This window comes from Ascidia mentula, chromosome 3 (genome assembly GCF_947561715.1).
Source record: "Ascidia mentula chromosome 3, kaAscMent1.1, whole genome shotgun sequence".
In the NCBI taxonomy this organism is placed as follows: Eukaryota; Metazoa; Chordata; class Ascidiacea; order Phlebobranchia; family Ascidiidae; genus Ascidia; species Ascidia mentula.
The window spans coordinates 4,591,038-4,603,146 of NC_138568.1; the positions used below are offsets into that span (position 1 = coordinate 4,591,038).

At 39.7% G+C, this 12,109-nt stretch overlaps 3 protein-coding genes across 4 annotated transcripts; all 3 read right to left on the reverse strand.

Moving 5' to 3' along the window:
- Nucleotides 1-5,308, reverse strand: LOC145894414 (solute carrier family 23 member 1-like). 2 transcript variants are annotated; one of them, XM_082982998.1, is made up of 12 exons: nt 5,178-5,308; nt 4,611-4,774; nt 4,111-4,297; nt 3,767-3,948; nt 3,397-3,520; nt 3,161-3,297; nt 2,654-2,821; nt 1,871-1,991; nt 1,643-1,815; nt 1,048-1,229; nt 433-541; nt 1-229 (listed from the first exon to the last, which is right to left on the reverse strand). In XM_082982998.1, the coding sequence occupies exons 2-12, from the start codon at nt 4,751-4,753 to the stop codon at nt 151-153; spliced, it is 1,605 nt and encodes a 534-aa protein (XP_082839124.1). In that variant the 5' UTR covers nt 4,754-4,774; nt 5,178-5,308; the 3' UTR covers nt 1-150. The 2 variants fall into 2 exon arrangements, with proteins under 2 accessions (XP_082839124.1, XP_082839123.1); XM_082982997.1 differs by having other exon boundaries at nt 5,258-5,299.
- Nucleotides 5,309-7,896: 2,588 nt separating this feature from the next.
- On the reverse strand, nt 7,897-9,296 carry LOC145895234 (uncharacterized). The gene is made up of 3 exons (XM_082984005.1): nt 9,085-9,296; nt 8,681-8,846; nt 7,897-8,424 (listed from the first exon to the last, which is right to left on the reverse strand). Exons 1-3 carry the CDS (start codon nt 9,260-9,262, stop codon nt 8,133-8,135), a joined length of 636 nt encoding a protein of 211 aa, XP_082840131.1. The 5' UTR covers nt 9,263-9,296; the 3' UTR covers nt 7,897-8,132.
- A 1,341-nt stretch (nt 9,297-10,637) lies between these two features.
- Nucleotides 10,638-11,752, reverse strand: LOC145895419 (receptor-interacting serine/threonine-protein kinase 1-like). The gene is made up of 3 exons (XM_082984226.1): nt 11,735-11,752; nt 11,445-11,605; nt 10,638-11,355 (listed from the first exon to the last, which is right to left on the reverse strand). The coding sequence occupies exons 1-3, from the start codon at nt 11,750-11,752 to the stop codon at nt 10,638-10,640; spliced, it is 897 nt and encodes a 298-aa protein (XP_082840352.1).
- Nucleotides 11,753-12,109: the final 357 nt, after the last annotated feature.

Consider the following 12,109-nt stretch of genomic DNA (forward strand, 5'->3'; position numbering starts at 1 on the left):
TTTTACGTTTCCGTTGAAAACCGAATAAGAAAACTTTCCTTAAACGGAAAGATTATTAACCAGGAGGTATGCAGTTATATTAAAATAAAGCGAACACAATTTTGCTTGCGATGAATAATAAAAAAATTGCCTATTGAAAAAGTCCCTTCTTTAAAGTTCAGACACTTCCGCATCCTTAGTTACGTCTTCACTGTAGTAATGTGGCATGAAAGGCAGATATCTGAACATTCTGAGAGAAAAACAAAACAAGATAAGAGGTGTTGGCTATTTCGTGAGGTGCATTTTCAATTTATCGAATTTGTCAGTTGGTTTTTCTCAATAAAACCAAACATATAGATCTACTAATTTTCACTGTGTCCTGGACAATGTGTCTGCACTGCAACTTATCACAGAATTACGCGAATCAAATGCTTTATCAACTTGTAAGCCCACCCGCAGTGCTTCGGTGAGTAGGGAAGATTATAACATAAACCATTGTCGGGACTTCTACCCTCAGGATCGTTTACTTGATCCAACTTCAGACCTCGTTCTTCTTCAGTACCTGCAAAGCATTCCGGTACGTAAGCAACAGTCAAGCCCAAAAATGTCGTTGTCGAACCACATATAGATTAGCTTCAATATGCGTTGTTACCAGGGAGTTTGGTTGTCATACAAATTCAGTTCCGTTCGGGTTTTTGAAGTTTTTGTTATCCGGTTCTACACCGGTTCAGTTTGTTAAAAGTTAAACGCATTTAACACGACAAGACGAGAACTAAATAAAATACAAATCGGGTCAACTGTTTGCTTGTGCAATTTTGAACTGCATTGTGATGCTTGAGTTCGAAAAAACGGTATAGTTTCGATTTAAATTATCCGGTTCAATACCGGTTCGGGTTTTTGCGGATTTCACTTTACTGATTTGAGTTTATTTCGATTCACCAAATTAAACCGGTTCTAGTGTTCGGATTCAGATCCGGTTCGACTCCCTAGTGGTTACGGCGGTTTGAGCACGCATTCGGCGCGAAAGACTGGCTTGAACACAAAGGCATATTTGGAATAGCGCACCACCTGGAATCGTGTTGTCCAGCACCATTGCCAGAATCGCACCAACCAGCATTGGTGTTTGCAACAGAACAATGATAATCTGATCCAGCTGCTCCACTCCGGTCAGTATCACATTTGGATTGCTCTTGACCCAACCTGGTATCGCAAGCCCCATGAATAGGGTGAAGCCGATGATAAAAAGGTTCCTGAAAAGTAAGGGTCCAAAATGAGCTGCAAATGAGGCAGACACATCGTGAATAACCACTACTGCAAAACTCCAATGTATTTTTAGTACTTACATATGACCTGTTTTAAAACATTCAAGGACGTGCTTGAAATTTAGAGATATGGCATGATGCCCGTACAGTCAGTTGCTTAAATTCTGATCAAATGGGGCTTATGAAGGATATGCAACATCCTGTAAAATATTTCTAAAGTGATAGTTTTTATGCCTATTTTGCAAGCTTGTAGCCTACTTGATCACGTGTATGTTAGCATTACACCCTTGTACTAACATCAAAATAGCTTTAAAATAACCCCAGCTATATCAGATGTAGGGTTGGTCTGCGTTACGCACATGCAACAATCTTGGCTTGAGTTGTTTTTTGCAGGTACTTACCGAGGGGAATTGAGATCCACAAACTGTAAGTTACTGAGCCCCGAGGCAACTATCATCCCAAACATAACACAAAACATTCCGCCGGCGATGGGATCAGGCATGATGGCGAAGACGCTGCCAAACTTGCAAAACGCACCCAAAATAATGAAGAGTACACCGGTCACTTGAAGGACCTGTAAAAAACTTGATGAATTCAAGTTGATTCAACTTGGTATGTCAAGTTCTTACCCTTCTGCTTCCAACACGTGTAATGCCAATGACTCCAATATTTTGGCTAAGAGATGTGGTACCTGTTCCAGTACCAATAAGACCGTCCAGTACGCAGGCAAATCCCTCAACCAAAACACCTCTAAACAAACTTTTAGTTAATTCGGCAAAATATGCACTTGGAATAGTTGGGTTTATAGACTTCGTAGTCCACCAGGCATCCTGCCAATCATGCAATAGCACTGCGCAACCTGGGATAATTTGTTTCTCTTAACTTGTACAACATTCTGTTTTACTGCTTTTAGATTTGCGACGATGTGTTGCGTGGAATATTAAATTTCGGACATTATTATTTGTATGAGCAATAGAGCCAATAAAGTTTTCATAGTGAGCTGCAGACAGGGCCACGGTTTTAACCTAATGTGTCTGATCATTGTAGTTATGATATGACTTACAACGATCTGGTCAGCTGAATAGCGGCATGACTTCCAGTTTGCGTTGACAATACAGCCGCCATTGCCCATTGGATACCAAACTAAGTGTAACTTTTGCCGTAAGCAGGCAAAAGCTCAAACCAATTGTAATGGTAACTTAACTAACTTGTACAATTGCTGCGTACAAAATGCATGTGTTCTGGTGCTGATTGGGAAGAAAATTAGCATTGAACAATAATTTCGTGTGTATGCTGAACGTGCTTCACGTACAAAGAAGAAAAACTTACAATGGATAAAAGAGGAGGAAACCGGTAGAGTGACGTCACTTCGATGCAGGCGCAATTTAAATAAAGAGTAATAAGTTACGAACCTATTGATGGCGTGGGTTGGGGGCGTTGGTGCACCAGACAGTCTCGCGCATGCGTAGTAGTCGCCCACCGACTCTACCATCCCAGCTACTACCCCAGCTATCATACCCACAGCACCCGTAAGGGTAACTTTGGGCATACCCCATTGACCTGGGTAGGGGAAGCGAAACCTAGTAAGCATATTTTTTTGGTTAGCACAAATGGTGTTTGTAGTTATAACATACGGTATATGCTAAAGAACCACCTCACAGCTAGGTTGGCATTTGTGATCCTCATATAAGTCTGTGTTTGTGTAACATAGAAATCTGTGCAAAGTTAACCTTCAGGTGCTAATAAAAGCAACCACCTGTTTTGTTAGTCATACGTTTAAATACTACAATAGATTGTACTTGTACCGTCAACATTCGCACAGATTTCTATGTTTCACAGATCTCTTATATGAGGATCACAACTGCCGACCTACATGTATAAGCTGGTTCTTAAGCATATACCAAAAAATACAACCTAACCATGGCGAGTTGGCAACCACGTCGGTTCGTATATCAGTTCTTGCTCTGTAACTGGTGGCGGTTGGATCCGACGAGAAGGCACCGGTTGCGGTGAGAACTATACTTAACGTCCAAGCTATTACAAGCGATAGCATCACCTAAAAGGCAAAAACTTTTTGCAACATACATTACCGAGATGACTTTTTGAGATATATTCTTTGGTGTCGAATGATTTTCATTCCATTCGAAATACTCACAGGGAAGGCTTTAAATACCGGCACTGAAATTGTCTCCAGGTTTCGATTGGTGAGCGATAACTTTGGCAGCAAAACATTTATGTTTTTCAGATATTGGGAAAACAAAATCATCAAAACAATCGTTCTGAAAAGGTAAATGTTTATTTATGCATATTGATACAGGAAGCAAACCTAATGATGTTTTTTAGCGATCGGCAGACAGCGCCACTGTTTCGACCTGACAGGTCTCATCAATGCAGCTGGTGTGACTTACTTCGGTTTTGTCAGTTAAATAACCAAACATTGCTTTAACTTCATAAAAGTCTTTTAAAATCTGACGAAGATTTACAAACTTAACCAATTTAACATCCAAGTGTCAAGCTGTACTTACAAGGACGCTATGCCCCATTGAACTGAGGCGTATTCGTATGCCACAACGAAGAGGTGCAAGCCTAGTAGGGTTACTGTTGGCATAACTGTTAATGGTCCGATATATCGTAGAAACAAACCGATAGTTCCGCTTGCACCCAAAAACACTTGCAGAAGCGAAGCCACTGTTATTGCACCTTGTACCTGAAATTACAGTAATTGAAAGTTAACTAACATATTTGAATAATCCTACATTTTGAAGAAAAGTGTATTTTAGGAATCTGATGCGTTATGTTTATATGGGTTAAGTTATAAAACTACCGAAGCAAACAGCAAGCAATGAAGGTAGGTTTCATGCATAGTCACCTCTCTCATGCGACTCATCCAAACCTCATCGGCATTTTTTATTACTCCATCCGTGTCATTGTAGAGGACAATGCTGTTGTTGGCATTCTCCGAAACCAACGCTACGGGACATTGGTTATGGGGTAGAGCCAACAACGCCAAAGTGGGCACCAAGTAGTTTACGGACGATCCTTGTAGAATAGGTAGTCTAAAAGCAATTACAAAAAACACGGTCTTTTCCTCAGGTTTCAAGTTTAATTTGGTTAATGTTGTGCGTGGTCAACGCTATTCAGTATACAGTGAAACTGTCGGTGGCAAATAAACACGTGTGACTTGCGGTACTGAAATTTTGTCTAAATTCGAAAAACAACAAGCTTAGTGAAAAACGAGATATTGCTCTGTTAGCGAAGTGTGCAACTTCAAATAAACTCCCGACTGTTACGTTTCTTGAGAGCTTGTTCATGACAACAATACGTAAGTTACTTGGATAGACATGTTTTTTTTTCCAATTTTACTATTACCTAACTCCAATTGTGGTTTGGAGCACAGTAAAAATTCCGGCTGTGAAAAAAACAGTGCTTATAATCATAGCGGTCGTTATGCCTCCCGCTTCGTCCTGTGTAATGCACAAACGTGGCGACAAGATCAGAGTCAGTCCAATCATTCCACAAGCGGCAAGGTAATGCTGGACAATATAAAGAAACACGTTGTGTAACAGTGGACGTTATTTATCTTCTCATGTGAAAAACGACCATCGCGCTCGGGTCTGTACAGACACTATTTCAAATAAACAGATAATTTCTGTGCTAATGAAATTAGAGGCGTAAAATTAATCATCGTAACCAAAGTTGCAGGAAAAATAATGTTGTTACGTAAGTAGAACCTTTTTTTGTGAGACCAAAAACGTAGAAAAATGCATCAGTCGTAAGAACGCGCGATGGCCAAATCGTATTTTATGTCTGAAGTGTGCATAGCTCTCACAGCCAAACGAATGTTTTGATAGCACAGAGTCATCAAGCTTGCCGTTATCAGCTTGCGGAACTAAGACCTTCTGTGGGTCAAAATTTTAGTATTGGAGTAGGGTTTACCTGAAAGCCCAGCGCTATACACGTGAGCCATGGTGGATTTTCTTCAATCGAGTACAAAAGATTCTTGTCGTCCGACTTACCAATAACGGAACTAAGGTTTTCTTCATCGTCTTCAGTTTCTTTAAGTGAAAGCGTCTTACCACAACAAAAGATATAATGGTTTTTAATCAGATTTCGGTAGTTATAAATCTGAACGGATACGCATATACATCACAGCATAAACTACCATTATTTCGTCCAACCTCCTTAACTACAAAGCTTAATAAACCAATGTAAAATAGTCTCAACTGGCAAATAATTGACTGGTGTTGCTATACAGCAGCAGCAGATATTGCATCACAATGTTAAAATGTCGTATAACCCATGAACTTACCTCTTGACTGTCCAGCTTTATAACCTCTTCTACTTTCTCAACAACCATTGTTTTTGCAAACTGTTTTGACGCTATACCCTAAATCTATATGTCATAGATGCACGTTTTGTATAAACTACGACAATAGTCTAAATTTCCAGATCAGAAGGGAGGTTCGGTATTTATCGCGGTAGGTTACTGTATCAGGTAACGGTAAGATATTCCGATAAGGATCTGCGTTGGACAGGGCGCCCTAAGCGTTGTGGCACGCAGTCCGGTATGACACGCAGTCCAGTATTTCACGCAGTCCAACAATTTCTCCTCTATGCCTGTGTTGCTTGTCAAATACCAATTAAATCGGCTACATACGTTTTGTGTATGTTAACTCTGCGTCTCTTTACCGGAAGGATGAGGCTAATGCAGTTTCCTGCTTTGCGCTGCCAAACAAATGCCCCCATGCGTTCAATTGTTTATAAACTTGTCTGTGTGAGCATTAAATTCCGAAAAATTCGCCGCCCAATATCCTGTCCACTCAGCGTTTCTTCACTTTTCGTTATCAAACGTGTTTTCTTACCTACCTCTGTGACCTACCTAAAATCTGAGCTACGGCCCGCCACTGTGCCATGAAAACTCTGATATAATATGTCAACATCGGGTCTAACGTGAAGATATTTAACTCAAATGACAACAGTTAATACCCAGATGGATTGATGCCAAAATCTTAGCTAAGTTACCATTGGAAATATCAGGAACATCTCCAAAAGGTATTCTTTTTTTTCGGTCTCCTGTCAACTTAGGTCAAATGCTTGTACAAGTGTGACAGACAGAAGTTAACAGTCTCCATGGCACAAGGCAAGAATGAGAAATTTTCAGTGCAGTCAACTCGCAACGCCGCTATCGGTTTCCTCTCGCACCGAGCAAATATATTACAATAAAATCGCGTTATGTTAACCCACCAGGCGCAGAAGTTTTGTCCATAAACGTCTAAACATTATACAAACATTATACATTCTCAAAAATGTTGATTAATTTTGAAATTTCTTTCTAATGCGCGTTGGCGAACCAACCATTCTGTGCATACGGCCTGATGCCCATTAAGCTCCACACAGGAAAGGAATTGTTTTGCCGAGCATAAACCTGATACAGGTTTTTCGTTGAATCGTGTGGGGATATCCACCGTCTGCTATGGTATGAGAGGCAAGCACTTACCGACGCAATTACGATTTGCTCGCGCACGCAACAAATTGAAACCCTAACGATGTGTACTTTTGATGAGCTCTACAGTCGCAGTTGTCACATAACTGTCCAGACCACGGACATGCAAGTACTCTTTGGTGCAACCCACAAAAATATAATAGAGCTCAACAAGCGGTTTTAATGTCATTACTTCTGCTGGTTGCAAAATCGACGTTATATATTTGTGACGTAAGAACAAGAACATTTGCATGTGTAATCGACGACAAGGTTTTTTTTGTCTCCATGCAAAAACACGCTACATTTGGTCGTTTTATCAACAGGATTGTTGAATTCCGATAAATGCGTGTGTTATGTTTTTATGTTTGATACATTTTTTTGAGCGAATTTCATAGTGGTTACTTAAAATGTTTGTCTTGGAGATTTATAAAAATCGTGAGTTACTTTCCTAAATTTTCGTGTTTGTTTAACGTTTTGTAAATCTTGATTTGTTTTTATCAAAATTCAATAAAGCCTGGACGTGCTCGTGTTTTTTGCGATGTCTGGCATACTTTTATCTTCATGGAATAAGCATGTGGCATGTCATGTCTGCAAATGTAGTGTTGACGTACGTATTCTAAGGTTTTCTTCTTGGTGTGTGGGACGGACACATGACCGATGTTGCTAATTTACAGCCCAACCTATTACCTTTTAACATTCGCTCTCACGCACCAGCAGCGGAAAATTCTGTATAAAATTTATTTTGCCTTGGTAGCGCACATTAGCTTTAGCACGCCACCAGCGGAAAATTTTCAACAAATATATTTTGCCTTGGTGGCGCGCAAGAGCGAATATGTATTAGCTGCTATGTGCGTGAACAGTTGTTTAGTATTGTATTAAAAACGATGTGGTCGCGCCTTTGCAATTATTTTTAGCCTACGTTTGCAATCATTGTATTGACTTCTGTGTGCCTCGTATCATCTTTTTTGGTGTTCATGAAAGAATTGTGCGATTTTAAAGCCTTTACAAGTATAAACCACAATTTTGTAGTCGAGTACCAAGTTTTGAAATAATGTATCAAAAATATCGGGATTTTTATTTTACATCTGAATAAGACATTTGATTATTGTTACTACGTTCACTTTTCTGCACGTACTTCGATTTGTCACCAAGCATTCACCACAACAGAAAGACTTAATTCAAGTTCTGTGTATATTTAAAGCAGAATATCAGAATGTCGGAACGTTGCAATGGTAAAGGCAAAAATAGGCGTAGATATACCGAAATGTAGTTTGCATTCAATAACAGCTCCGTAACAAAATTATACATCAATGCCTGCCATTTCATAACGATTACGTTGGAGTTTTTATCGAAAAGGTATGCGTTGTATCTTCGATGGATCACACTCTGATCCGTCGAACAATTGTAATTTAGTAAACGTTTATCATGCGCATTGCAACCCAGCCAAATATCATCGGTATAATGCCACTGAAGGCAACCAGGGACGTAGCATCACTGGTTGAGTTAGGGGGAATGGGGGTTGGTAATAATGATGGTGGTGGCATCGACGACACTGCTGTTGGTGGAACCGACGAATTTGCTGGTGGTGAAACCGACGACATTGCTGGTTCGGTAGCCATTCCAGCAGTGTAATTCATCCGTAGACTGGCAAATGTGTTGTTGTTGCAATTGTCTGTGTTGCAACAGGCAGCATCACATGCACTGAAAAAAGTGGTACATGGAATTTTTGTAAACTGTATTTTCTGACTGCACAGTTCTTACCATACTGCATAAAGTGTGTATATAATACGCGATGATATTTTAGTTACAACAAAATATAAGCGTTTCCAGTTTACTTTTCTTGGCGGGTAATATGTTGTTTACAAAGATTGACTATCTGTTAAAGTCAGTTTCATTAATTTAAGCAGTATAACCTTATATTACGTATGACATTTTGTCAATTTTTCTGAATACATACGTGATAGCGCTGATAAAACTGGAAAAGGATGGCGACATTTGAGCTACAATAGTTTTGGTTTCCATGATGCAATTTGTTGTATTGGACATAATGACGAAGCAGTTGGCTTTAGGGAGGCAGGCCAGGCCCGAAGCTGATGCAGTCTGAGATCCTTGGCCAGCGCCAACTTTAAGGAAAAAAAAACAGGAAAAAATATATGATTGGAACAAATTAAAAAAGGTTGCTCCTGTCTCATCGTAGTGTAGGTTATAGTAACAACATAAAGGTCAACATTTTTAGCTAGAAATTCGTTGTTTGCGACAATCGTAATGGAACAGGTTAAACAATACTGCACGCGCCATGCATTATAATATAATCGGATTTGGTGTATGGATGACATTAAGTTTAAATGCACGCATACCTACCGTCTACTCTCACACATTGAGGGTCAACCATACTCATGGGGCATGTCGACATGTTATACACGGTTTCGGACTTTCCCCCAAGAGTTAAATTCATGTAACCGGTGTAGCAGCTAATCGCGTCAGTAGAATACACTAGCGCCATAGCGGGCAGTAGTACGGTGAGACAGAAAGGTTTCATTGTATATTTCGTAGTTGTTGTTACTAGTTTGAAACAAACCTGTTGACAAGAAAATCATAAACACTTATTTTAAACGTTATTGGTATCAAGCTGCATTCAAATAGTACCATTCGAACATTTTTTGCATTTAAAATGATTTATTTGACAGCAGAAAGCAGGTCAAAGGCTAAGCCTGGCCATTCAACTGCCTTGAACAAGATTTAAATTAAAAACCAACAAAAAGTGTTTCAAGAATTAAAATCGATACATAGAAATATTTAAGTTCCCGAACAATCGTTGCATATCAAAAGACTAAAGATCTATTATCAACGCTTATAACTGTTAAACTATCGCCAAATCTCCAGCGCCTCTCTCAACTCTATTCTTACGTTCGGGCGCATCCGCCGCTGTAAAGTTTTTCGGTATGCGTCAGATCGGCCCCTATTGGCTGTAATTTACTTCCTTGTAGCTATAATCGACTCTTTCGGCAGTTTCCTTGAATTGTTGTTTGAAACGCTTTGTTGCCGACCCAAACTTTGTACGTATAATCACTGCACCCAATTATATAAACTTTTCGCAATTTTTAAACTTTGTATATTAGCGAGACCTTTTAGGTCGAAACAGTGGCCATCTGTCTGCAGCAAATTCATATTATTGGCTCCACATTGCTTATCATATGATTATTGTGACACGGGGCCTGACGGCACTATTGGTTGAGCTTGCTTGGCCGTAGTGTTTCCACCTTGTTTGCTCCGTAAGGTTGCACCTAGTTTGGTGCCCAACGGATGACGGTGACTGTATAGTCACCACAAAGTGGAAGTCTTTGCTTGGCCGTTTGGTCTGCAAAGTTCGTCTTATAGTCACACCAGCTGCACTGATGAGACCTTTTAGGTCGAAACAGTGGCCATCTGTCTGCAGCTTATACACAAATTTGTATATTAGCGTTTTGCAAATTAAAGCCGTAACAAACAATAAAGTACTCCCTGCAAGAACAGCGTGATTGGCTGTCTTACAGGAACAATACACGAAACTTCAAATTTTTTGGACAATGATGAAAGACTTTCCTATATGAAACCGAAACCATAGCGCTTTTTCAAAAACAATCACGCAGCAACGCTAAATATGCTCGCCACAATTGTTACATTTACTAGTTCAGAGAATAGGATTTATCCCAGCGTCACTCGATAACTTGATACTAGTTTCTATAACGTTGAGGCAGTGTTGTTGTTGCAATTATCTTTGTTGCAACAGGAAGCATCACATGCACAAAAAAAGTGGTACATGAGATTTTCGTAAACTGTGTTTTCTAACTGCATAGTTCGTAACGTATTGCTTTCGCAGTCCTTGGAAAGTGTTCTTGCAAAACCTAACAGAAGCAAAAAATCGTTCCGGTTGTTTATATTTTGCGAGTTGCTTTTCCACGTTCTTTAACCTCCAGCATGTTTGGTCGTTCTCTTGGATTTTGTTGCCAGCATTTTTCCATAACATCTTGCATAAGCTGAATACTTTCCTTATCCCTAACATCCATCCTCTTCCCCAGGATTTGTTTAATTTTGTCAGTGTTGGGTCGAGATCCGAACTTAACTGCTTCAACAAACACTTCAGGTGGTGTTGTAAATGGATGCTGTCTAACCAGCATTGTGTAGAGCATCATGCCAAAACCAAACGCGTCTTGCTCCTTGCTCAAGGGATGACTTGGATCCTTGAGAACCTCTGGAGCTGTATAAGCTAATGTAAATTGATCTCGTTGTGGATTCTCAGTGAAAGATAGTGCATTGGTGTAGTTGCACAATTTGGCACCTCCGAAGTCTGAGAGCTTGCAATAGAAATCTTTGGAAATGAGAATGTTTCCAGTTTTTACGTCACAATGAACCAAGCGTTTGCGTTTGTTGAAGTTGTGGACAATGCTGAGGCCCCTTGCCACCTCTGTACACATTTGCAGAATAAGTAAGACAGGAAGTTCCACATCTGAGTTCAGCAAAAGTTTTTGAAGATTTCCGTAGTTGCAATATTCCATTACAATGGCCATGGCATCTTTCCACTTTGTATAGCCGTACACACGGACCACGTGATCGTTGTCGGAACTATATTTGAGGGCAAGCTCATTTTCAATCCTTCATAAAACGCAAATCACATTTTTATTATTATCTGTTTTCACTACATCACTTCCTACGTTGTATGACATAATCTGAAATATACTCACATGTCTCGGATGTATTTTCCCTTTTTCATAGAATAACATTTGAGAACAACTGGACCAAGGTTTTGGTGCAAAGCAAGTCTAACTACAGAAAAACCTCCCGAACCCAAATCTCCTTTCTTTCCAGGAATGCAGAGAAATTCCTTCGGGTCGTATTCGTGTAACTGAGATTAACAAATATACGTCACCAAATGGTTAACATAATCATCGTGGCCGTGCTTAAAGCGCCCAAGCTTTGCCGAAAGCAAATTCAAATGTATTACGGAAGATTTTAAGTTATTTTCATTGCTTACCTTTGACGAACTATTCATTATTTAATTTCGGAATTATCAACAATTTTTTTACAAAGTTCTGATGAAAGACAAACGGCAATGATAATTATGATGATAACAGCAAAACTGTTTTCCAAATAATACAACCTTTCAACCGGTAACTTCAACAATTTGCCCTTCCTGCGGGTGTCAATCAATCAGACCAACGTCATCAAAACTTCTGCAAAGCGTGTCTTGCGATATTTCCAAACTTACCGGATGTGACGTGTCTTCGTGATTAATGGAGAATTCCTGCGCTGGTTTTCGAAAGTCAGAACTCTCGTTAAGTGATTAACTTCTTGAAACCTTCCAAAAAATGAAACACGAAGAGCCGCAAAACTATTTCTTGTTTTCCTA

What these genes read in the sequence shown, in the direction of transcription:
- LOC145895234 (XM_082984005.1), bottom strand. Translation starts at nt 9,262, where the DNA reads ATGAAACCTTTCTGTCTCACCGTACTACTGCCCGCTATGGCGCTAGTG. An exon ending in TCAATGTGTGAGAGTAGACG is followed by an intron (nt 8,847 to 9,084) that starts GTAGGTATGCGT and finishes TTTTCCTTAAAG; the next exon opens with TTGGCGCTGGCCAAGGATCT. An exon ending in AGTTTTATCAGCGCTATCAC is followed by an intron (nt 8,425 to 8,680) that starts GTATGTATTCAG and finishes CACTTTTTTCAG; the next exon opens with TGCATGTGATGCTGCCTGTT.
- LOC145894414 (XM_082982997.1), bottom strand. Translation starts at nt 5,284, where the DNA reads ATGAAGAAAACCTTAGTTCCGTTATTG. An exon ending in CGGTATTTAAAGCCTTCCCT is followed by an intron (nt 3,298 to 3,396) that starts GTGAGTATTTCG and finishes TTTGCCTTTTAG; the next exon opens with GTGATGCTATCGCTTGTAAT. An exon ending in CCAACCCACGCCATCAATAG is followed by an intron (nt 1,992 to 2,653) that starts GTTCGTAACTTA and finishes AAGTTTGTTTAG; the next exon opens with AGGTGTTTTGGTTGAGGGAT.
- LOC145895419 (XM_082984226.1), bottom strand. An exon ending in GGAAAATACATCCGAGACAT is followed by an intron (nt 11,356 to 11,444) that starts GTGAGTATATTT and finishes CGTTTTATGAAG; the next exon opens with GATTGAAAATGAGCTTGCCC.